This window comes from Trichomonas vaginalis, chromosome III, assembly GCF_026262505.1.
Source record: "Trichomonas vaginalis G3 chromosome III, whole genome shotgun sequence".
NCBI lineage: Eukaryota > Parabasalia > Trichomonadida > Trichomonadidae > Trichomonas > Trichomonas vaginalis.
Genome location: NC_067205.1, coordinates 533096 through 558064, shown reverse-complemented (window position 1 = coordinate 558064; position 24969 = coordinate 533096). Strand labels below are relative to the sequence as shown.

General features: G+C 34.6%; 13 protein-coding genes and 2 pseudogenes across 15 annotated transcripts, besides 2 other annotated features; 9 read left to right on the top strand and 6 right to left on the bottom strand.

Annotated features, from left to right (window-relative positions):
* Positions 1-24969: part of a mobile genetic element that runs on past both edges of the window.
* TVAGG3_0614970 (uncharacterized protein) lies at positions 1064-1346 on the bottom strand (the record flags this gene model as incomplete). The annotated part of the gene is made up of 1 exon (XM_001582815.2): positions 1064-1346. A coding segment is annotated over one exon (283 nt), but the record flags the coding sequence as incomplete, so codon positions are not given.
* Positions 1488-1652, top strand: TVAGG3_0614960 (uncharacterized protein; the record flags this gene model as incomplete). Its single annotated transcript, XM_051240146.1, has 1 exon — positions 1488-1652. A coding segment is annotated over one exon (165 nt), but the record flags the coding sequence as incomplete, so codon positions are not given.
* TVAGG3_0614950 (organellar and viral DNA polymerase type B) lies at positions 4221-5265 on the bottom strand (the record flags this gene model as incomplete). The annotated part of the gene is made up of 1 exon (XM_051240145.1): positions 4221-5265. A coding segment is annotated over one exon (1045 nt), but the record flags the coding sequence as incomplete, so codon positions are not given.
* Positions 5884-24969: part of a mobile genetic element that runs on past the window's edge.
* Positions 6426-6953, bottom strand: TVAGG3_0614940 (protein of unknown function, DUF4107 family; the record flags this gene model as incomplete). Its single annotated transcript, XM_051240144.1, has 1 exon — positions 6426-6953. The coding sequence occupies one exon, from the start codon at positions 6951-6953 to the stop codon at positions 6426-6428; it is 528 nt and encodes a 175-aa protein (XP_051086731.1).
* Positions 7745-7939, top strand: TVAGG3_0614930 (uncharacterized protein; the record flags this gene model as incomplete). Its single annotated transcript, XM_051240143.1, has 1 exon — positions 7745-7939. The coding sequence occupies one exon, from the start codon at positions 7745-7747 to the stop codon at positions 7937-7939; it is 195 nt and encodes a 64-aa protein (XP_051086730.1).
* TVAGG3_0614920 (uncharacterized protein) lies at positions 8952-9353 on the bottom strand (the record flags this gene model as incomplete). The annotated part of the gene is made up of 1 exon (XM_051240142.1): positions 8952-9353. The coding sequence occupies one exon, from the start codon at positions 9351-9353 to the stop codon at positions 8952-8954; it is 402 nt and encodes a 133-aa protein (XP_051086729.1).
* On the bottom strand, positions 10220-10984 carry TVAGG3_0614910 (uncharacterized protein; the record flags this gene model as incomplete). Its single annotated transcript, XM_051240141.1, has 1 exon — positions 10220-10984. The coding sequence occupies one exon, from the start codon at positions 10982-10984 to the stop codon at positions 10220-10222; it is 765 nt and encodes a 254-aa protein (XP_051086728.1).
* TVAGG3_0614900 (organellar and viral DNA polymerase type B) lies at positions 11002-14088 on the top strand (the record flags this gene model as incomplete). Its single annotated transcript, XM_051240140.1, has 1 exon — positions 11002-14088. The coding sequence occupies one exon, from the start codon at positions 11002-11004 to the stop codon at positions 14086-14088; it is 3087 nt and encodes a 1028-aa protein (XP_051086727.1).
* On the top strand, positions 14108-14954 carry TVAGG3_0614890 (integrase core domain containing protein family; the record flags this gene model as incomplete). The annotated part of the gene is made up of 1 exon (XM_051240139.1): positions 14108-14954. A coding segment is annotated over one exon (847 nt), but the record flags the coding sequence as incomplete, so codon positions are not given.
* Positions 15524-16438, top strand: TVAGG3_0614880 (organellar and viral DNA polymerase type B; the record flags this gene model as incomplete). Its single annotated transcript, XM_001308175.1, has 1 exon — positions 15524-16438. The coding sequence occupies one exon, from the start codon at positions 15524-15526 to the stop codon at positions 16436-16438; it is 915 nt and encodes a 304-aa protein (XP_001308176.1).
* Positions 17570-18184, top strand: TVAGG3_0614870 (organellar and viral DNA polymerase type B; the record flags this gene model as incomplete). The annotated part of the gene is made up of 1 exon (XM_001308176.1): positions 17570-18184. One exon carries the CDS (start codon positions 17570-17572, stop codon positions 18182-18184), a length of 615 nt encoding a protein of 204 aa, XP_001308177.1.
* Positions 19251-19541, top strand: TVAGG3_0614860 (uncharacterized protein; the record flags this gene model as incomplete). The annotated part of the gene is made up of 1 exon (XM_051240138.1): positions 19251-19541. One exon carries the CDS (start codon positions 19251-19253, stop codon positions 19539-19541), a length of 291 nt encoding a protein of 96 aa, XP_051086725.1.
* TVAGG3_0614850 (uncharacterized protein) lies at positions 19834-20307 on the bottom strand (the record flags this gene model as incomplete). Its single annotated transcript, XM_051240137.1, has 1 exon — positions 19834-20307. The coding sequence occupies one exon, from the start codon at positions 20305-20307 to the stop codon at positions 19834-19836; it is 474 nt and encodes a 157-aa protein (XP_051086724.1).
* TVAGG3_0614840 lies at positions 20398-21195 on the top strand (annotated as a pseudogene). Its single transcript has one exon. A coding segment is annotated over exon 1 (798 nt).
* Positions 23675-24251, top strand: TVAGG3_0614830 (annotated as a pseudogene). The gene has a single exon. A coding segment is annotated over exon 1 (577 nt).

Below are 24969 nucleotides of genomic sequence, written 5' to 3'. Positions count from 1 at the left end.
ATGAAACATTCATTAAAATCCATCTTTGTTCGAAATAGTTTCTGGGTTACAGTTGTAATAGTAACTGTTCCACTAGCTTCTACTGCCTTCGTTATCATAGTGAATGGTTCATTCCATGGAACAAATTTATTTGTCGGTGGATTTGAATCTGAAGCAAATGCAACTTTAAGAGTTGGATTGAAAGCAATGATATCATTTACAGATATAGATGTGCATTGTAAGGCGTCGCTACTGAACTTTACTTTAAGCTGAATGTTTCCTGCAAAAGCTGGAATAAATCGAATAGCTTCTAATGGAAGGAATCTTCTAACAGGAATTCTTAAACGAAGCTTAAAATCAAATGATTTTCCTGCTGTAATCGGCCCACTAACAATTTGTCCTATTCTGCATGTTCCCGAATGACTCCATACATCTTCATGTCGAGTCTTTGAGAAAACATCTACTTTCTTTATTTGTTCGGTAGTTTGTGAGTTTGAAGTTATATATGCTTCTTCTCTTGCGTTGTCTTGAGAATATACGATACGACCATTTGCAAGGATTTGATATCCAGCAACTGCATAGAAAGCGTCATCGAAAACCAATCCAAAATTCTGGTGGGTTTGTTTTTATTGGAACCTGAACCAATTTCTTTATCTACAATAAATTGACCTTCCATTTTATACGTAATGAATGTATTGTAAAGGTCCAACATATTTTCACCAGGAGGTGAGAGATTGAATGTTACCCATGTGTTATCTTTAGCAGTTCCAGGTTGTGATGGAATCTTTGCGTCAGAATATTTTCTATTAGTGTCACCAATTTGAACTGCATTGTCTATGATATCGAAATATGAGCGAATCTGATGAATATGCTCTGCTGGAGTAAATTCGTTTAGCTGTTCGTTCTGCATGTATTTACTTCAGATAAAAATATCTATTTACTTTCATTATTCTCACTCTTCTTCTTGGCATTCGTGGTGGAAGTTGTTTCTTGACATTTTCAATGAACTGTACATTCTCTTTTGTCTCAACTTCTTTCACTGGCGGGTCAGGATTCTTTGACTCGGTTTGTTTTTCAATGAAATTCACGAACTTTGCAATAAGCTCTTGGTTCGTTATTGAAAGTACATCTGGCTTCTTTTCTTCTGGTTCTATTGGTGGCTCAGTTTGAACAGAAGGTTTTATATGGGCTTCGCCCTCGGTGCCATGCACCTTAATGTTGTCGCTTTCTGCATTCGCTAATGGAACCTTTCTTTTTCTTACGTATATTTTACCATCTTTACTCTGACTTACGTAATAGAAAGGATGTTGTATTCCTCTTGCGTCATTTAATATAATAGACTCTCGCTCTGATTTTGACAAGCTCATTTTACATCGGTTAAAGTTTTAATTTTGTTTTTTATCTGCAGTCAAATGACTCAGACAAGCCCTACGGACAAGACCCAAGGGGTCATAGATGTTGAAGCATTGAAGAAAGAAATTCGTGAGCAAATTTTATCCGAACTGAAGGAACAAAAACAAGAACAAAAGCCAGAGAGACCAAAGAGAAAACTTAGTGAAAAACAACTTGCTGCATTAGCTGCTGGAAGACAAAAGAACCCACGTTTGCTGGCGAAGAAAGCTAGAGAAGAAGCTGAAGCAAAAGCTAAAGAAGCTGAAGCAAAGAAAGAGTAAATGGGTTATTTTTATCGGAACTAAATGTATAGACAAATACCTTTATCTGTTGCGTTCAGTAGTGAAAACCCTGACGTCAAAATAAAGGGGAACAGAGTAACGTTTAAGTTTCCAACAGACTGGATTGTGAACATAAATGAAGAGAAGTACATTGGCATAACATCTATGTATATAACACGTGCTTTCAGAAAGGTTGACTTTATACTTCAAGTCGAGATAGAAAATGACGAACAGTCTTTAAGCGCCCAAAACATTCACATATACAAATACTTTAAAGACGATACAACATTGCAACAATGTATGATTTCATTTAATGAAATGTTCGAGAAAAAGTTCAACATTGAAGTACAAACTTTACAGCCTTTACGTGAGTTTCTTGCACAACTGAAAAGAAGAAGGTAGTCAGCCACAACTTATAGACTTTCATTATGAATTTAATGAAAATGAAGATGGAACTCATGACTGTCAGTTTGTTATATATTCACCATTCAATGAAGTAGCTAAAGAGAAAGAAAATCCATTACGTATAAGATTTCAAATCTCTGAACCCAATGAAGACTTCAAAAATGTTTTCAATTATGATGCAATGCTTCCGAGGAAAAATGAATTTTCAAAGATTGTAACACCTGGCATTTGGGATAGAAAACAAGCTATATTATATTCAAACTTAAGTAAGGGAGTTGAAAATGAGTTCATTGGTCATACAAGAACTTCACCACTTCCTAACCCTAAATACTATAAATTAACTGGCTTCAATCGTGAGTTTTGGATAGACATGTTCTCCACTCATGACCATAACTGCCCAGTGTTCTTACCTCCAGACCATAAGGACTGTCTCTACATTGAAGCACAACTCTTAAACTCTACCATCGCAGTATTGTAAATGACAACATGGGCTTCGCCCTTGCCGCTAGCGGCTTATTTTTATCATGAATGGTCTCACTGCTGACAAAAAATAAATGACCTCATTATTTTTCTCATTCATGACCTCAGAACTTAAGCTTTCTTATGAATGAAGTCTTAGTCTGAATAGAAAAGTTAAACTTTTCAGCAAAGCAAGGACTAGAAGACTCACATAAGTCAAATCCAATCTCTTGACCGTCATAAAGTGCTTTATATAACTTCATAACACTGAACTCAGAGTCTTTGTCAAATTTTCCTTGCGGAACCATTAAACCTTTATCTTCATCATAGAAACACTGAACAGAGTCAGGAAACATTTCATTTGCTGTTAAAGCAAGGACGTCTTGTTTGACACCATTGCAACGTGCATGGAATGCAACTTCATTTAAATCGTGAGTGAGTAAGTCTATGTAGGTCTTCTTTCCACAAAATATTGACTTGTATGCTAAACTTTGTTTTCCAGGTGTTATTTCTGCGAAGTCAGAATGAAATTGACCTAATGTTTTACCAATAAGTTCTCTACCGTATCTCTTCTTAAATTCTGCTGCGAGCTTTGGTATGTCTTCATTGAAAATATGCATGCTATCACAGTCCTGGTAGAAAATTTGAAGTCCCATATCTTCAGCAGTACAGAATACTTCACACATTATTCTCTTCGACATAGACAGAATGTTAACACCAAGTGGACAGAAGTTAAAGTGTCTGCAAATGCTTTTCGTTAGCTTGAAAATAGTTTTATCTGAACCATCCAAACCTTCGAACTTCACTATATGGTTGTAGTTTCTGATGGCATATCTTATAGCATCTTTGTCATTTACTATGGTTATTTTTGACTCAATAGGAGATAGAATAGTTTTTGCCATAAATACTGTTCAGAATGAGCTTTATATTTTCTTGCAAAGGATTTCCTTCTTTCTTATACTTTAACCTTAACTCAAACAACTTCTTTACTTCATCTCTTATTCTAATATCTCTGTTTCCATCGTAATAGTATCCTTGCAACACTTCACATTTGACACCTTGATATTTTATGAGGTCTTGTAATGTTATATGGTCAACATACATTAAAGCAAGTGTTTGAACTTCTGGGAACGTTAAGTTCTGGATTTTTGTTCAGGGTCACAAACTATTAAAGGAAAGTGTCTATGTATTCCAATCTCTGTTATCTTAATGAGAACAAAGAGCCAGACATAAACTTTTCACCAATGGGTTCCTTTTGGTCGTCATCGAATAAATGTCTCATGAGATACTCTGTGCTTAACATTTCTTTCTTCATAACCTTTGGAATACCTTCTAAAGTATAAAGTCTTGCTATAGCTGATGGATATAATGAAACAGCGTCGAAATCAGCAATGAGTTTCTTTTCGCTCTTTTGTTTAATGTTATCTGACAACATACATCTTCCACCTTGAATGCATCTCGAAATAAACTCTCTTGGTTTATTTGAGAGGTCATATAAATTTCCATTCGGGAAGTACACTCTGTTCTCAAATAATTTGTTAGCAATTGAACAAATACTAACGTAGTCATAAACGTTTAAATCAAATTCTTTCAATATGTCATTGCGGAACTTAACAAAACCTCCTCTTAAAATTCTTACATCTTGTTTGCAATAAAATGTGTTATACTTTTCTAAGTCGAAGTGATTTTCATCTATTCTGCAACCTTTGATGGAATCTATGTTTTTCATGAACGTATCCGCATCCCGGATAAACTTACATGCTTCAGAAATGACACCAGTTCTGTTGTCATTTGCTAACAAAACACTGCTGTAGTAGTTGTATGGAAATACTTCTTTCGGTCCTGTTTGTAAGTTAAACATAACAGGAAATAGTTTAAGCTTCTTATTTATAACACTGTAAGAGTCTTTTATAATAATTGCCCTTCCTTTATATAAGCCAGTTATTTGCATTGTTCGTGAACCTTTAATGATGGGAGTTCCTTTCACTTCTGTCATGTGTCTTAAGATGAAGTTTATATCATAGCTGAGGTTGTGAAAATATACTAAACTCTTGTCAGGAAGTCGTTCCAAAAATTCTGTTGCACAGTTTTGACCCCATATGCTTTCACTCACTGAACCATCTTCACTGTCATAACAGATGTTAAAAGCTTTATGAAAGCCGTCTGTGCTACACTCAAAGCCAGCAAAGAAAACGTGCTCAGGAATGAACTTGCACTTATTTTTATTTACTTCTTTTGACTCGGCTTTCTTCTTCAGTTGTACACAATACTTTGGAGCATATGTCAAATCTTTAAATGATGCAAGGTTCTGTTTATATAAGTCAGTCGTATATGTGAAAAGTTCTCCATAAGAAATAGGTTCGAAATATTTGCACTCCCACAATTGTTTCATAACATCCCATAACGGTGTTGTTCTATCATAACGAACTACATATTTGTTCTCTCTCTTTGTATAAATCTTCATTTGTTTCTCAATGTTCATTCCACCACATTCCTTCAAGATTTCTATATAGTTGCGAATGAAATATGTTGTCATAGGTAATCTTTCGTTTAGCATGTAGTGGTCTTCAACAAGAAGTAAGTCAATAGTTCGAACAGTTTCACATTCTTTTGGTATATATCTCTTTATTTCATTATGTCTTGAGTTATTGAAATAACCAATGGTAACATTAAATGCTATACCTGTTGCGTCAGAAATTTCTTGTACTTTACTTTGAGGAAAGTCTCTAACACGAATGACTTCTCTCATGTGGTCAATAGTTTCTTCATTTACTCCAGCCTGAATGCAAGCATAAACGAAACAATTGTCCTCTGTCATAAGTGTTGCAGTTCTTTTGTTCAGTTCATTGAAGATTTGGTAGCGTTCAAGATTTATAGGTAATGTGCAAAGATACTTCCAGAACTGACCGCTTCTCTCTTATAAAACTTCTTTTCACCATTATCTTTCCAAAAGCTTTCTATAAGTGCTGGGTTTCCTGTTTGCTTAAGAGCTTCCAAAATGGCTTTCTGGTCATTTGTCAGTGTGCTTTCATCTCTATATGGTCTCTTTTTTGGTTTGCCTTTCTTTACATCTGACATCGTTAAGCCTTCATATTCTGTTAAATCATACATCTTTATTTCGGTAAGATTCTTTATGTTTGTCAAGAAGAAGTCATAGTGCATTTCAACAATACCTGCAGCATTTGCTTCTATCTCTGATATAAAGTTCTCCTTCAAGAGCTGATGTAGTAATGTTCCAATATTATTGAGGTTTAACGTAGAACATTCATACTTTCCACCAAGTTTATAACATACCATCAGTTAGTATGGTTAAGTTGGGTACTGTGGCACTGCGTTCCACCTTACCCAATACTTGTGAATTTGACACTTTACAAAGCCGCCAACCACTTCACTTCACTAACGAACTCACTAATGTAAAAAATAAACGTTCTCACTATCGTTCTCACTAACGACTTCACTAATGTTCTCATAAATTTTCCTCAATATCTTTATCATCAGTGTTAACCCTATTGTAGTCATACTTGAAGCCATAAACTTTCTCTAACTTCTTAACGTACAATTTACATAACTTACCTTCGTCATCGTATGGTTTAATGATATAACTATTTCTATCTTTATACACAGTCAATGAAAAGTCAACTGGTCTCGGATGTATTTGAAAGAACATGTTATGCTCAGGAAGGAAGAATAAATGTTTAAATGTATGTTTGTTATACTGTGGAATTCGAATGAGTTGCTTTTGTTCTGTCATTTACATCCAAATAAAAATTTTCAGTAAAAATAAAAAATAAACTTAAAAATTAATGATATCACCACCCTCACACGTATGAAAACATAGCACAAAAATAAATTTAGGTGAAGTGGTGAGATCTCACCTCTTTTTTCACCTGTTTTTTCACCCTGTTGAATTCATTGCTTTATAACTCTCTTCCTTGGTTTCTTTTTAGTTGCTTTCTTCACGTCTGTCTCCAACTTGACTGTCTTTCTTCTTCGTCCGTAATGATACCAGTTACTTCCACCAGTCAATGGGTCAAATGGTCTTTCGTAAGGGTTTCCATACATTCCATAGGGACCATACGGAAGAACTACTGGTGGAGAAGAAACATTTTCTTTAGTTCCATCGACTCTATTTAAATGCATTGTTTCACCTTTCATCTGGTCATTAAAGTCTTTTGCGTGTTTTGCAAACTCATCGTCCTTTCCTAAAGCATTTTCTGACTCAGTCGCAACCAAATTGGATGCTTTATTTATGAGCCCTATTTTATTTAATCTTAACTTCTTTGCAACCCAGCCTCCAATCTTTCCTTTATTTGCATCTAATGTCTTCGAAACCCTTCCTCCACTCATTTTATTTACTGCGTCATAAGCTCCAAGTGCTTTTGCTCCAAATGCTAATGCTTTTGTTCCCATTGCGCCTAAAGCTGCCCAAGCTACCATTTACACCATATTAAAATCATCTCTCTTCAATATTATCTCATAAAAGTTCTCGTTACTGGAGAAAGTCAATGAAACATAAGCGTTCTCACGGGCTTCGCCCTCACCGCTTTGCGGTCTATCTAACTTATTTCTTATATCATCTATACGCTTCAAAATGTCTGAACAATTGCTAACATCTTCTACAACAGTTATTTCATCATGAATGACCTTCAAAACAAGCTCATTTAATATGCAATTAAATCTCAATAATGAGTCCATCCTTTCCATCTTTGGTAGCACAACATCTTTCATTGAAGAAGGTTCGACAAGTCTTATGTTAAACTTACTGACAAAGTTTGTTATACTATAATGCTTCGGCGGCGAATACATATAGTTTGAAAGACATAATATAGATTCTTCAGCAAATTCACTTATACTGGATTTTATAACAATGTTCTCACGAGACCAAATACCACCAATTGACAATCTTGTAAGCAATCCTGCTGAACCTTCTACTGTAAACGTCGATGGTAACATTCCACGAAGGTCATCTATTGACATCTTGAGTCACTGAATTTAAATATTTTCTTAAAGCAATCGTCATTATCTAACCATGCAATAGCTTTGAAGTTTTCATTCGAATATACATCTGCTTCATTAAATGTAAAACCTGACTTCTTTGCAGAGACGACTTTAAAATCTATTGAGTTTGTTTCAAAATTATATGCTATGGTAACTTCTGAAGGTAATGGATGCCTTCCGCAGTCAGTTGTTCTCTCACTACCGTTTGAAGCTTTGTGTTAAAAACTTTCATGTCATCTCCTGTATCTAAGTTCACATACACAGCAACAGGGAAACTATCTTGCTTCTTTGTTTCATCATTATATCTCAAAACATTAAAGTTCTTCAATAATATTGTTCTTCCTGCTGGAATACTTCGAACCTGTCTGATTTCAATAGCTTTCTCACCTCCTACATACTCTACCCAGTGTCTTGGATATTCATAAGTATACTGACTTTCTTGAATTTTGGTTGGTTTCATCATAACATGTTCATAGTATATCTTTATACTCTTGTCAGTTAGACTCGGTGCTATGTTCTGAATATTTCTGACTTGCATTTTTAATGGAGATAAAATGAAGCATTTAATACATGACGTAGATGAAGACATGAATGAAACTACAGACAAACTTAACTCTTCTCTTATTCTTCCTTTCAGCAAAGATTATGAATTCTGTTCAAATGGTGTGTATTTCTATTGTGGAAAGATGGGTTCAGGAAAGACATTCAACCTCATTCGTCATATACTCATAACAGAACGTTTAGGAAACGACTCATATTATGACCAAATCATTATATCAGCAACTTCAGACTCTATGGATTCAACAGCGAAAACATTTATGTCAAAAGTTCAAGCCTCTGTCGTTAAAGTTCCAGACAGTGAACTCATTGAATTTCTTCAACGTTACATTCGACGTAAGAGGAAATATTATGCCATCGTTGAATTTATACAGTCAGGAATGCAAAAGACTTCTGAGGAGATGGAAAGAATTATTGACAAACACCACTTACGTCAGTACTCAGGAGTTTACGATATGAAACGACTGACAAACTACATTCTATCAAAACTTTCAAAATACCCCTTCAAAAAATATCCTTCAAACACTCTGCTCGTTTGCGACGACTTCGCCGGAAAAGGTTTAGTTCAAAGCCTGACTCACCATTAGCTAACATCATAACTAAAGTCAGACATTACCATTTAACTGTAGCAATACTTATGCAAACATGGAGGTTTTTAGCTTTAAACATAAAACGTCTCATAACTGACTTCGTTATCTTTCAAGGTTTCTCACGTTATGATATTGAACTCATTTGGAAACAGTCAGGTATAACATTACCTTTTGAAGAAATTTGGGAAGCATATAAGTCTCTCATCTCTCCTCGTTCATACCTTGAGATTCATATCATGACTAATACCATTAAAGTCAAAAATATTCCATGGGAACGACCAACATTGTTTTAAAGCTTAACCTTCAATTGACTGATGGTAAACAAATTCCATGCATCTCTGTCGCCATTTCTGTTAATATTTTTGCTGTCATTCATATCATCCACTTCCCCATCCGTTAGCTTTTGAGGATATGCGTTAGAATAGCTGTTCTTAAATGAAGGCTTTTCACCTTTGAGAGCATAAACTCTATAACTTTCTGCATACTTTATGTTTGAACCTCCTGAGCCATCATTGACATAAATTTTTATAGGCTTCCACCCTTTGTTCATATTCCTGCTTCTTCCCTTTGCTCTTTTGTTCAGTAGTTCTACATCTTTATACACAGCTCCTGTCTCAGTGAATTCAACAATATTTTCATTCGTTAGCTTTACATTCAAACCCTTGTCGAGTATATTGTTCATTTCATACATATAAAAGGTTTTTATTCTATATGAAATGAGAAGCAAATCCATCTTAGCTGGTGCCGTTAATGTTCCAATTGAACCAACATCAAATGTTGACTCACGAACGACAAACAATATTGTCATAAAGAACTATAGTTCGGAGTGTTTGAAAGAAAAAGAACCAGAGCTGAAATCCGTGAATTTAAACTCAGCTTCAAACGCTAACGCTACATCAGATGTTAAGTTAGAGTATCCACCACTGGACCAAATTCTTTCAAGAGAAGCCAACGACAACCCTTACACAAATGTTCAAACAAATCCTTCAGATAACGTAGACCATTACCTTCTTCAGTTATACCAAACAATTTTACTCAAAGACGATAAGAAGCTTTTGACAAATCTTATAAGCAAGAACCAAATAATTCTAACAAAGGAGGACCTTGAAAATGTTATCTCACGAATAACAGGGAAACAATGTGTCATTGACTATCTCGACCCTGAAATCGAATGCTGTGGTCAAACTCCACTATTCATGAAAATAGGTAACATCCGCATCATTGAAACACCAGGAACTACAGGAGTTGAGTTTAAGTATAAATATTCGAACGAGTATACAAAACTTTCAACAGAATATAAACTTTGCTTGAAATATGTTTTAGTAAATTAAAGCAATTTGTAATATCTATCCAAAACTTCTTCAACAGTATCGAACTCATCTTCATAATGCAAACCTAATCTTATTGACTTGGTGCAGTTTTCACTAACACAATATAGCGCTTTGCGCTCGGCGCCTTTGACGCCTTTTTCTGTTCTCTTGACTGACATAACTAACTCATTTGTTTCATCAAACAGCAACAACCAAAGTTCATGACCTAATACATAACATTCATACTTTATATTTTTAGCTCTGAGTTCTCTTGTAAGCTGTTGCATTTAATATTTTCTAAAAAGTCAACTTCAACAGTCATTCGCACTGGTGCCTTCAGTTCTACAGGCTCGCCTTGAAAGTCAACTAGTCTGAATTGCATGTCTTTCAAATTATGAGGGCTTATGCGAACCCATTTACCTAAATGAGTTGCTATGACAGGAACGTTTGGAATGAACATTGAATTGACTGCATAACAGAAGGATTTATATTCTACTGAACCTTTACTATTAACTCCTGAAATGCCTGTGACATTAGCTATTTTAGACTCAATGTACAAACAATTGCCATAACATACGTATGGAACAGATTTCATCTCAATCGTTTTGTCAACACTTTTCAAAGGAAATGTCATATGGTATGCTCCTAAAAGAAGTTGAACTCTATGACTCATTCGTGTTATCTTGAACTCTTTCTTGCTACTGAACTTCAATGTTCCCTCAGAAGAGAGTTCGACATCTATGTTGTCAATAGTTTCTTCATTTATGAGAGTATCTATGACTCCAGCAATTTTATCTATTCTGTACTCGGCTCTGTTAGGAAATGTTATAACACTTCTTTTGTCATCTATTTCAATCTCTATGAAATCTGTTTCATCTGTTACGACAAAAGTTGCGATAGTATTGAAGTCAACAACTCTGAAAGCAAGCGCTTCATTCTGAAGACCTAAGTTTGTTTGTAGCTTTACTGTCCCGTATTCGTTTGGGTCTGTACTTTGCAAATAGAACAACATTTTATTCTCATTAAAATATGACTATTGCTGCATATGCGTATGAAACAAATGAAGCAAGAAGAGCACACGAATTAGTAAACGAAAACTCAACTTTAACCGTTGAAGGCAATGATTTAGTCATTGACGATGGAAAAACTAAAAAAGTCATTGATTTCGATACTTTTAACACTTATGACCCATTCATTACAACAAGCAAGGTTCCCATCATAAATGATGGAACGGTGCAATATATAAATTCTACAGTAGATGCCTCATTAGTGAAAGTACTGAATGTTCTCATTGAATTGTTAAAGAGCTTTCGATTTGACGACAACATTAAATGCCTAAAGAATTTAGTCATGAATGAGAAACAAATTCTCGGCGTTGCTGGTAGCAGTAATGATGTACACCTTATGACATTAGAATATTATAACGAACATAAAGATGAACTGAAAGGAGAGAAGGGTGACACCGGACCACAAGGACCACAAGGACCACAAGGAATACAAGGAATACAAGGAATACAAGGACCTCAAGGCGAAAACGGTTTGGATGGAAAGGATGGAAAGGATGGAAAAACTGCTAAATCATGGATATGGGACCTTATAAATACTGGTTTAACAGCTGCTTCATATGGAGTTCTTCAATACCAAATCGGAAAGATATGGGCAGTACTTGGTGAAGAAGCTTTAGATGACGTTAAAAATGCTTTGAACTTCATTTCAAATGGTTCGGATACTATTAAAACTTTATCTGGTTGGATGCAAGAAACAAGGAGTCAAATAGATACTGTAAGACGTATAGCAAACAATGCACGTACGGGATTGGATACTTTACGAGAAGCACAAAATACACTAAAGGAAGCAAATGATATTCTTGGCTCAGTATCAGACATGCATGAAGATTGGCTTAAAGGTATTGACAAATCTTTAAAAAATCACAGTCAGTCTATTGCTGACTACAAGAAAAGTATAGATTTTTTACATAGTGCTATGGACGTACATGATGGAAGCATAAGGAACTTACTTAATGCTAACAATAACTTACCAGGAACTATTAAAGCATTTATAAAGTCCTTTGTAAAACCCGGTGCTCTAACATTTAGGTCTTTGAGAGCAAGAGCATTGAAGTCAAGAGATGCAGAAACTCCAACAGAAACTCCAGAAGGAACTGAAACAACAGAAACTCCAGAAGAACCACCAAAACCAACAGCTAATGAAATATTGTTCGAATATTTTCCAAGGTACTCTGTTCTCATTGCATACATTCAAGAAATACTTAAGAAAGCAGACTTGACTTTAGGAGATGATGAAAGTTCTGTATATCTTTCGTTCCAGTTTCAAATAGCAGAACTTTTGAGACAGATATGCTTAATGTATGACAACATCTCTGATTTCACAAGATATGATGACGACCATGACCCCGAACACGGTGAAGAAGAAGTTTTACAAACATCCATTAAGACAGGAAAGGTTTTAACTCAAAGTCTCATTATTGACACCAAAGATGGCGAAGTGGACGTTCTTCAAGAGCTGAAGAAAAATACTTCTTCGGGAGGTGGTGGTAGGCATGAACTTGAAATAAATGAGATAGAAGAGAAATTAGCCGAAAAAGCAGATAAAGAACATAAACACAATATCTCCGATATAAATGAACTTCAAGCTACATTAAATAATAAAGCGGACAAAAATGAACTTGACGCAATGAACAAAGTTTTGAAATCTCATAAACACAATATCTCCGATATAAATGAACTTCAAGCTACATTAAATAGTAAAGCGGACAAGAACCACGTTCATTATATAACTTCAGACGAACAGATTATAACGGACTACCATGGATATTTAACACGAAGTGATGAAGCGAAGACAAAAAATGTTAATGAAAGAAGATATAAATACATTCGTGCTAAAGGTTATGACATAAGCTGTACTGTACAGTATGATGTAGCTAAAGCACCAGAAGCATTTGGTTATACCGGTGAAATTTATGCCTCTACTTTCAATGTTAACGGTGTATTAGTTGAACCAAGATTTACATTGAGAGTTAAGGCAAAAATAACGTTTGAAGATGCTATTAAAAGTAAAGCTGACAAAGTTGAACTTGAAGCAATGAACAAAGTTTTGAAATCTCATAAACACAATATCTCCGATATAAATGAACTTCAAGCTACATTAGACAGTAAAGCAGACAAGAACCATACACATAAATCCTTCACTACTGTTAGAGCAGACGACATAATATTGAACTATACCCTTGGTTCAAGTGCACCTTTAGAGAATCCAAGTACAAGCGTAAAAGATACACTAAACTCCTTAAATAACAAATGTATGAATATCGAAGGTCATGCCAGAAACTTTGAAGCACATGAACTACCAGCAATGTTAGATAAGAAAGCAGACAAAACTTATGTGGATGCAGAACTAACAAAGAAATTTTCGAAACCAGATACAATGACATTTACAACAGAAATTATAAATGGTGAACCAGCAACTCCATTTGAATTTGTTAGAGGTCTTCAACCAGATACTTTTGAATTTTTCTTGGATAATTCTATTGAACTAACATTACATTATAAAAGTGGAACAAATGCAACATTTCATCCGGGAGATACATTCCAAATGGTATTTAATGACATAAGTTCTTTAGAATATGTTTATAGAGTTATGAGCATATATGATTTAATATATCCTATAGGAGCTGTTTATACGTCTATGAATCCAATAAATCCAAACACTTTATTTGGTGGTAGATGGTATGAAATAGTTGACAGTTTTCCATTCTACACTAATACGCAGTCAATGAAGATGGGAGGTTCAAAGAAAATCGGTATTGAAAACCTTCCTTCACATATGCATAGGTTCAGTGGAAGAACATCTGTGGAAGGAAACCATTCACATTCAATAACAAAAAGAGGTTATATAAATCTTGCAGCGGGTTCGAATAGACAGGGAATGAACAGATATGATATCACAACTGACCCAGTAGATTCAAGCACAGGTATTTTCTGTGGAACTGCAGGAAATCATACACATGTTGTAGCTGGTATTACAGACCCAGCAGGTAATGGAAAAGATTATATGCCTCCTTATATAACAATGCACGCTTGGATACGAGTTGGTTAAACTCTTTAACTTTACATAAATGAGCTTGAAAGAAGTATTCGAACAACATCCATGGAGGTCATTTAAGAAGTTCAATGAAGCTGCAAAGAGTTGGGGATTTACTAACAGAGCTGAAGTGAAAAGGTTCTTTGACAAAAATGTTGTACATCAAACAAAAATAAACCCTTACGACTACTTTTTACCAATTTACTCCAACACTCCTGACGCATACCAATTTGACACTCTCATTCAAAGCAGAAAAGGAGGACATAAACCATTCCTCATCTTCATTAATGTTAACACTCGTAAAGCATATGCATATCCAATGAAAAATAAAGGAACTCGTGAAGTGTTAAGAGTTTTACAAAAGTTTGTAGCAGAACATAGCCCAAGTACTTTAACATCAGACCAAGACAGTGCATACCTCAGCAATGAAATCACAGATTTTCTTATTAAGCATAACATAACTCACTACACTACTGAAGACCATAACCATAACATACTCGGCATCATAAACCGCTTCATAAGGACTCTCAGAGATTTAAACCAAGAGCGAGACTTTACCGAAGAAACAATGAAACATTTCATCGAAGTTTACAATTCCTCAACACATTCTACAACAGGACATACACCAAATTCAATGACACAACAACAAGAAGAAAAGTATATACAAAAGAAACGAAGCCAAACACAAAATATCAGAAATTCAACACAATTTACCCTCATTCCTGGTACAAAAGTTCGTGTAGTTCTTGACGACAAACCGTTGACAAAGAAACGTTTAAGGTTAAGTCGAAATTATTATATCGTAGACTCTACGCAAGGTAATGGATATCTTATAAAAGCTGCTGACGACTCTATTGCGTTTTACCCTCGACATAAATTAGTTGAAAGTAGTAATGGCAAACTTGCTGAAACCATTGACGAAGCAAAGCGAGGAGTGGTTATTGAAATACTTGACTATAACATAAACGATGACACTTATAAAGTAAGATATGAAGGAGGCGTTGAAGATGTTATACCATCTAAGAACTTGAGAGAGTCGAAGCCAACACATCTGGGACCATTAGAGCGGGAGTACTGGAAAGACAAAAATATGCCAGAAAGAATAAGAAAATTCTTCTAAACTTTTTCATTAGATGTAAATCAGACATGAACGAGAACAGTCATGATATCATTAATGGTACCATTTATTTTTGTCATAAATTTACACCAAAAATAATGTTTAGGTGAAGAGGTGAGATCTCACCTGTTTTCTCACCTCTTTTCTCACCTCTTGAATTTTCATGAAATTTGGTCATTTTTCAGCAAAAATAATGTTTAGGTGAAGAGGTGAGATCTCACCCGTTTTTTCACCTGTTTTCTCACCTCATGAATTTTATACAGAATTTCCTTAAGATAGAAAAAATAAAGTTAGTTTTATTTAAAAAATATTTTTTATTTTTATTGTAAGAACATGTTAGCAACAACAGCACCAAACTCTTTAGTTATGAACCCAACTTCAATGTTAGTAGAAATGAAAAGCTTCATTCCTTCTTCATATACTTTTGAAACAGAAATCCAGAAGATAAAGCAAGAACTTTTAACAAGTAATTTAGACTGTAGTGCGAAAGATGAAACAAATGAACAGTATCTTTATGAAATGCAGGATATTATTGACCATTTACCTAAACTTCCTGAAATACAACAACAAAAACTCACTATTCCTGAATTCGACGAAATTGAAGTGAAACCAACTGACTCAGTAGAAATAAAGAAGTTCATTCGTAAGGTAAACTATGAATTCCTTGGTTTTCATTGCAACCATAAGGTTATGGACAAAGATTGCGATATGGTATATAAGAATGTTTCTGACATATATAAATCTGAAGAATTTAAGACCTACGACAACTTTGTTTCGTTAGTTGCTGAATGTGTATGGCAGATAAGAGATAAAGATAGAAGAGGTAAAATATGGAATGAACAAATTAGACCTGCATGTTTTGAATTTAAGAAAACCATTGACGCCTTGGTTGTTTTAGCAGGTAAGGTTTCAGAATATAACGCAAAAATGAACCCGCAATGTTCTAAATGTAAAGCAGCAATGAGGAAATATAACTATTCTGTCAAAGAGATAGAACGTATGCGAAACGACTATGCTGACTTAAAGAAAGAAGCAGAGAAACCAGCAGAAGATAAAATGGACATGTTAGCATTTCTGAACAAAAACTATCCAACAGCTGACGATTTCCTTCTTTCAGATGTCAAGAAGAAATATAAAGAAACTTTCGGCATTGTTAAAACATTCGATATCCTCAGCGAAGAAATAGAAGCTACAAAACTGTTTAGGATTTCAAATATACATCGTACAATTCATGTAAAACGCTTATAAAATAACAGGTGAGAAAACGGGTGAAAAAATGGGTGAGATCTCACATCTTCACCTAAACATTATTTTTACTGAATTCAGCAACAAAATTCTGAGTAAAATAATTTTTAGGGCTTGTGTCAAACCGTTGAGTTTTCACAAAATTTAAAAAATAACGTTTACCATGTAAAACGCTTGTGAAAAAAACAGGTGAAAAATTAGGTGAAAAAACAGGTGAGATCTCACCTCTTCACCTAAATTATATTTTTGCTGAATTCAGCACAAAATTCTTCGATGTTAGAAAAGTGGTTAGAAAACGGGGTAGATATACCCTTCTACCCTAAAATATATTTTTGTCTGATTTACGCTCATTGACGATAAAATCTTAACTTCATCGTATTCTTTCACCTGTTGAACTTTGTATAAAAAGCAACCGCCGGAATTCCGCGGGTTGGTATATTCTTCACAAAATGCTTGTTTTGAGGTTGAGCCACTTCACCTAAAATATATTTTTGTCTGATTTACGCTCATTTACGATGAAATCATGGTAGGACATATACGATGAAGTCTATTTCCTGTGTTGTTGTCAAAATGTCATGTTGTCACACTTTTTCAGAGAAGTTCATTTAACCGAGTGACCGAGTGACCTGGTTACCTAAAATATATTTTTGCTGAGTAAAATGACCAAATTTCATGAATTTCCTCATATGTTTGCGACCGGTAGAAAACCGCGGGTCGAGATTCCGTACGAAAATCGTAAAAAAATTCTATGAAAATCGTGGAAAAAATGCTACCCCGACTTTTTCCGGCCTTGCATAAAACTCATGAAAATCGTAAAAAAATGCGACCCCGATTTTTACAGGGGTCGCCTAAAACACATGAAAACAGTGAAAAATTGCGAGTAGGGAAAAAAACCTGGTCGCCTAAAACACATGAAAACAGTGAAAAAATGCGACTACGGTAGAAACCGTACTCGCCTAAAACACATGAAAATCGTGAAGAACAGCGAGTGGGAGAAAAACCCCAGTCGCCAAAACTCTATGAAAATCGTCAAAAAACTCTATGAAATCATATCTTTTATACAAGATAGAAAAAATAAAATTAACGTTAGTTTTTTTAAAATATTTTTTTTTATTTTGTATGTAAAGACAGCAAATGTTAAACATTGAGTTTGAAACAGTTAAAAAGATAGACAATGAGACCAAGGTGGTTAGAATAGGTGATTTAAACGTAAGATACTCAAAGAAATACAAAAAATATTCTTTGTCAGACATTTTAACACTATCTGAAAAGAAAACATCCCACGACTGGGTTAGAAATGCTTCTACTCAGAAAATTTTGACAAAAAATCCTGAGCTTATGATATCGGTAAGATTCTATGGAACAAGAGCATATCTTATAGACAAAAGTCTTATACCAGTAGTTTTGTTCTGGATTGACCCGGTTGTTGGATATAATTTCATAACATATGGTTCATTCGATACTGAACGTTGCAGTGAAGGCTTACTTTACATCGTTCAGAAACCGAAGGACTTCAATACAAAGAGATATAAGATAGGAAGAACATTTAATATAACTCAAAGATATGACAGTATAGTCAATAGAGTTAAGGTTGCGTTTGTTAACGATATGAGAGCTGCTGAAACAGAACTACTTGAAAAGTTTGAGAAGATGTATGGTGCTCCCACGAAAGGTAAAGAAACGTTTGAAGTAGATGAGATCGACAAAGCTATAAAATTATTTGACGAAGTTGCTGAAAAATACATGTAAAGCGTTTATTTTTGGTCTTTTATACAAGATAGAAAATAACGTTTACCATGTAAAACGTTTATAAAATAACTGAGGTGAAAAATTAGGTGAAAAAACGGGTGAGATCTCACCTCTTCACCTAAAATATATTTTTGCCGAAAAATGACCAAAATTCATGAATTTCCTCATATGTTTGCGTCCCTCGAAAAATCGAGGAACGAGATTCCGTATGAAAACAGTGAAGAACAGCGAGTACGTAAAAAACCCCAGTCGCCAAAACTCTATGAAAATCGTGAAGAACAGCGAGTGGGAGAAAAACCCCAGTCGCCAAAACTCTATGAAAATCGTGAAAAATTGCCAAATGGTTTGAGAGGATATTATGTTCATAGACTTCTCGTAAATAATGTGGCACAATGGGCTTCACATAAAATATATTTTTGCTGAAAAATGACCAAATTTCATGAATTTTCATAAGATAGAAAAAATAAAGTTAGTTTTATTTTTTTTTTATTTTTTTATCCGGAATGTAAAGACAGATATGTCAACAACAGAGAACACAACAACAGTTATAGTCCATGAAGCTATAAATGAAGAATATGAGTGGGTTCAGTATAACAAACAACTCCGTCTCATTCGTTCGGTCAAAGACGATATGTACCAGATGCAAAGTATTTTGACAGCATGTTTTGCTCCAGATACTAAGGTTCCTAAAGACTGGTTTAGGAACCAAAGCACACAAGAACTTTTGAGCGAAGCACAGCGAGACATACTTTTTTCTGAAAATCGTGAAGAACAGCGAGTGGGGAAAAAACCCCAGTCGCCAAAACTCTATGAAAATCGTGAAAAATTGCCAAATGGTTTGAGAGGATATTATGTTCATAGACTTCTCGTAAATAATGTGGCACAATGGGCTTCAGCTCGCTATTCATGGTATGTTTGTAAACTTCTTGACGAAATTCATAGACAAGAACGTGAAGAGCTAGAGAACAAGCTTGAAGCAAAAGACAAAAGCATTCAGAAAAGAATACCACGTTCGGTACCAAAAGGAAAGGAAAAGAACTATAAGTATATGATTTATACTGAAGAGATGGAAAATGAAGAAGATAAAGATATGGTTATGTTGCATTTAGTCAGAAGAAACAACAAAAGCTTTTACGACCTTGCTAAGATTTACAAATCTGACAGAAATTGGTTCTATCGCGAAAACTTACCGATTTCAATGACACCAAATGAAGATGTGAAACAAATAGTTCAAGATACGTTACCTCAAACACACTATGACATCAAAGGTTGTACAATACTTACCTTCAAAGAAGATTTGCCGCTACTGAAAGAAAAGATAACAGAGTATTTTGACAACTTCAAAGAGGAAGAATGAAAAAAAAATCTAAGCTAATTTTATTTTTTTTATAAAATTTTATCTCATATGAAAGAACATGAATTTAGAATATTCGGAACTCATGACAGAAGAAGAGAACGAACAACATGTAAAAGATTATGCAAAATTTCTGAAGACATACAAAGCATTTAAACAATATCTAAATGCTTCTAAAGATTATGCAAAATTTCTGAAGGTATATAAAGCTTATGAAAAAGCGTATGAAAAGTTTATACATTGGGGAATTGTTGTAAAATATCCATATGAAGACTAACCAAAAATATATTTTTGCTTAAATAGCTTCAGGGTCTATTTCTTCAACCATTTCACTTCCTTCGTCAATGTCAATAGAAGCTTCTTCAACCTTTGGTAGGAGCTTCTGTATAACATCTTTGTTCGTTATTGTCTTCAGAGATGAAGGATAATATTTCACATTTGTTTCACCCTTCTTATATTCTTTCTGTTCGGAAAGATTTAAAGCAATACTGAAGAAGTCAATGTTAGAGTTCTTTATGACAGTATAATGAGTATCTTTGACATTCACGAAGAAACTCTTTTGTTTCAAAACTACTGCTAACTCTTGTGAAGTATAACGTTTGCGGTCAATGACGATAGCTAATGGTTTGACATACTGACCAAACTTAGATTCTTTCACAAACTTCTTGTTAAAGATAACATTAACATTTGAAGCACCATTGAACTCATTCTTGATGGCAGTAGCGAGAGCATTGTATGAAAAGAACTTGCAATCTTGCATGTGTTTCATTAAAATAAAAATATTAAATTATTTTGAAAAATAACTTAAAAAAATCTAATCTAATTTTTTCAAAAAATATTTTTTTATTTCCTACTAAAGATGTATCGGAAGTTGTCTAAGTTAGAACACTCGGAAATAAAACAACTTCTTACAGAAGCTAATATAGATGTTGCAAAGCATTACGCAACAAACAAAAAAGCACTCGCTGACTTCATTAAAGACTATAATGGTGCAATAACTTATGATAGAATTCATGAGTTCATAAAGCCGCAACGCGGCGAGGACGAAGTCCATGCAAGAGCATTTCCTTTAAATGACATTGCTATTGACTTATATCATAGACGTTCAGTACCTCATGAAGTAAGGCGTGAGATGTTTGACATAACAAATGCGAACGTTGGTCATACTCGTAAAGCTCTTTCGCATGATGTTCGTCAAGAGATGTTTGACATAACAAATGCAAACGTTGGTGAAACAAGAAGAAGAGACGACACACTGAAACAACAGAGAAGAGAGATGTTTAAAAGTGCTATAGAACAAGTTCGTAAAGCTAACGATGTCATTCGTTCCATTGACGACAAACCAAAAGAAGGTGAGAGATGGTTAAAGAAAGATGAAGAGAATAGGAAGAGAAATGTGAAGTCAGGCAATAGACTCATTGACTTTAACATCGAAGCTTTAGATGAACCAAACAGAGACTACTTACACAAACATTTCGGTAAGGTTTTCATGAGACTCTTAGAGAAAATTAAAATAAACTCACAACAAGATGGATGGTATGTTATAAACTTGGTGGAAAGTATGAATGTTCTACGTTAAACCTCAATAATATTGGAACATTACTACATCAGCTCTTGAAGGAGAACTTTATATCAGAGATAGAAGCAAATGCTGCAGGTATTGTTGAAATGCACTATGACTTCTTCTTGACAAACATAAAGAATCTTACCGAAATAAAGATGTATGATTTAACAGAATATGAAGGCTTAACGATGTCAGATGTAAAGAAAGGCAAACCAAAAAAGAGACCATATAGAGATGAAAGCACACTGACAAATGACCAGAAAGCCATTTTGGAAGCTCTTAAGCAAACAGGAAACCCAGCACTTATAGAAAGCTTTTGGAAAGATAATGGTGAAAAGAAGTTTTATAAGAAGAGAAGCGGTCAGTTCTGGAAGTATCTTTGCACATTACCTATAAATCTTGAACGCTACCAAATCTTCAATGAACTGAACAAAAGAACTGCAACACTTATGACAGAAGATAACTGCTTCGTTTATGCTTGCATTCAGGCTGGAGTAAATGAAGAAACTATTGACCACATGAGAGAAGTCATTCGTGTTAGAGACTTTCCTCAAAGTAAAGTACAAGAAATTTCTGACGCAACAGGTATAGCATTTAATGTTACCATTGGTTATTTCAATGACTCAAGACATAATGAAATAAAGAGATACATACCAAAAGAATGTGAAACTGTTCGAACTATTGACTTACTTCTTGTTGAAGACCACTACATGCTAAATGAAAGATTACCAATGACAACATATTTCATTCGCAACTATATAGAAATTCTCAAAGCTTGTGGTGGAATGAACATTGAGAAACAGATGAAGATTTATACAAAGAGAGAAGATAAATATGTAGTTCGTTATGATAGAACAACACCGCTATGGGATGTTATGAAAACATTGTGGGAGTGCAAATATTTCGAACCTATTTCTTATGGAGAACTTTTCACATATACTACTGACTTATATAAACAGAACCTTGCACCATTTAAAGATTTGACGTATGCTCCAAAGTATTGTGTACAACTGAAGAAGAAAGCAGAGTCAAAAGAAGTAAATAAAGCTAAATGTAAGTTCATTCTGAGCATGTTTTCTTTGCTGACTTTGAGTGTAGCACAGACGGCTTTCATAAAGCTTTTAACATCTGTTATGACAGTGAAGATGGTTCAGTGAGTGAAAGCATTTGGGGTCAGAACTGTGCAACAGAATTTTTGGAGCGACTTCCTGACAAGAGTTTAATATATTTCCATAACCTCAGTTATGATATAAACTTCATCTTAAGACACATGACAGAAGTGAAAGGAACTCCCATCATTAAAGGTTCACGAACAATGCAAATAACTGGCTTATATAAAGGAAGGGCAATTATTATAAAAGACTCTTACAGTGTTATAAATAAAGAAGCTTAAACTATTTCCTGCTATGTTTAACTTACAAACAGGACCGAAAGAAGTATTTCCATACAACTACTACAGCAGTGTTTTGTTAACAAATGACAACAGAACTGGTGTCATTTCTGAAGCATGTAAGTTTATCCGGGATGCGGATACGTTCATGAAGAACATAGATTCCATCAAAGGTTGCAGAATAGATGAGAACCACTTCGACTTAGAAAAATATAGCACATTTTATTGCAAACAAGATGTAAGAATTTTAAGAGAAGGTTTTGTTAAGTTCCGCAATGAACATATTGAAAGAGTTTGATTTAAACGTTTATGACTACGTTAGTATTTGTTCTATTGCTAACAAATTGTTTGAGAACAGAGTGTACTTCCGAATGGAAATCTTTATGACCTCTCAAATAAACCAAGAGAATTTATTTCACGCTGTATTCAAGGTGGAAGATGTATGCTGTCAGATAACATTAAACAAAAGAGCGAAAAGAAACTCATTGCTGATTTCGACGCTGTTTCATTATATCCATCAGCTATAGCAAGATTGTATACTTTAGAAGGAATTCCAAAAGTATTGAAGGATGAGATGTTAAGCACAGAGTATTTGTTAAAGCATTTATTCGATGACGACCAAAAGGAACCCATTGGTGAAAAGTTTATGTCTGGCTTCTTTGTTCTCATTAAGATAACAGAGATTGGTATACCCAGACACTTTCCTTTAATAGTTTGTGACCCTGAACTAAATCCAGAACTTAAACGTTCCCAGAAGTTCAAACACTTGCTGTTTAATGTATGTTGACCATATAAACATTACAAGACCTCATAAAATATCAAGGTGTCAAATGTGAAGTGTTGCAAGGATACTATTACGATGGAAACAGAGATATTAGAATAAGAGATGAAAGTAAAGAAGTTGTTTGAGTTAAGGTTAAAGTATAAGAAAGCAGGAAATCCTTTGCAAGAAAATATAAAGCTCATTCTGAACAGCATTTATGGCAAAACTATTTCTATCTCCTATTGAGTCAAAAATAACCATAGTAAATGACAAAGATGCTATAAGATATGCCATCAGAAACTACAACCATATAGTGAAGTTCGAAGGTTTGGATGGTTCAGATAAAACTATTTTCAAGCTAACGAAAAGCATTTGCAGACACTTTAAACTTCTGTCCACTTGGTGTTAATATTCTATCTATGTCGAAGAGAATAATGTGTGAAGTATTCTGTACTGCTGAAGATATGGGTCTTCAAATATTTTACCAGGACTGCGATAGCATGCATATTTTCAATGAAGACATACCAAAGCTTGCAGCAGAGTTTAAGAAGAGATACGGTCGCGAACTTATAGGAAAGAACCTTGGTCAATTTCATTCTGACTTCGCAGAAATAACACCTGGAAAACAAAGTTTAGCATACAAGTCAATATTTTGTGGAAAGAAGACCTACATAGACTTACTCACTCACGATTTAAATGAAGTTGCATTCCATGCACGTTGCAATGGTGTCAAACAAGACGTCCTTGCTTTAACAGCAAATGAAATGTTTCCTGAAGCTATACAATGCTATTACAATGAAGATAAGAACATTCACATACCTGTTGGAACATATGACAAAGACTCTGAGTTCAGTTTAATGAAACTTTACAAAGCACTTCATGATGGTCAAGAGATTGGATTTGACTTATGTAAGTCATGTCAACCTTGCTTTGAAGAGAAGTTTTAACTTCTCAATAACGACTAAAACAAGCTTTATTCGTAAGTTGAAGTTCTGAGGTCATTTATTTTTGTCAGCAATGAGGTCATGAATGAGGTCATTTATTTTTGTCAGCAATGAGGTCATTCGTGATAAAAATAAGCCGCTAGCGGCAAGGGCGAAGCCCATGTGGTCATTTACAATACTGCGATGGTAGAGTTTAAGAGTTGTGCTTCAATGTAGAGACAGTCCTTATGGTCTGGAGGTAAGAACACTGGGCAGTTATGGTCATGAGTGGAGAACATGTCTATCCAAAACTCACGATTGAAGCCAGTTAATTTTATAGTATTTAGGGTTAGGAAGTGGTGTAGTTCTTGTATGACCAATGAACTCATTTTCAACTCCCTTACTTAAGTTTGAATATAATATAGCTTGCTTTCTATCCCAAATGCCAGGTGTTACAATCTTTGAAAATTCATTTTTCCTCGGAAGCATTGCATCATAATTGAAAACATTCTTGAAATCATCACTTGGTTCAGAGATTTGAAATCTTATACGTAATGGATTTTTTTTCTCTTTAGCGACTTCATTGAATGGTGAGAATACAATGAATTGACAGTCATGAGTTCCATCTTCATTTTCATTTAAATTCATAATGAAAGTCTATAAGTTGTGGGCTGACTACCTTCTTCTTTCAGTTGTGGCAAGAAACTCACGCAAAGGCTGTAAAGTTTGTACTTCAATGTTGAACTTTTTCTCGAACATCTCATTAAATGAAGTCATACATTGCAACAATG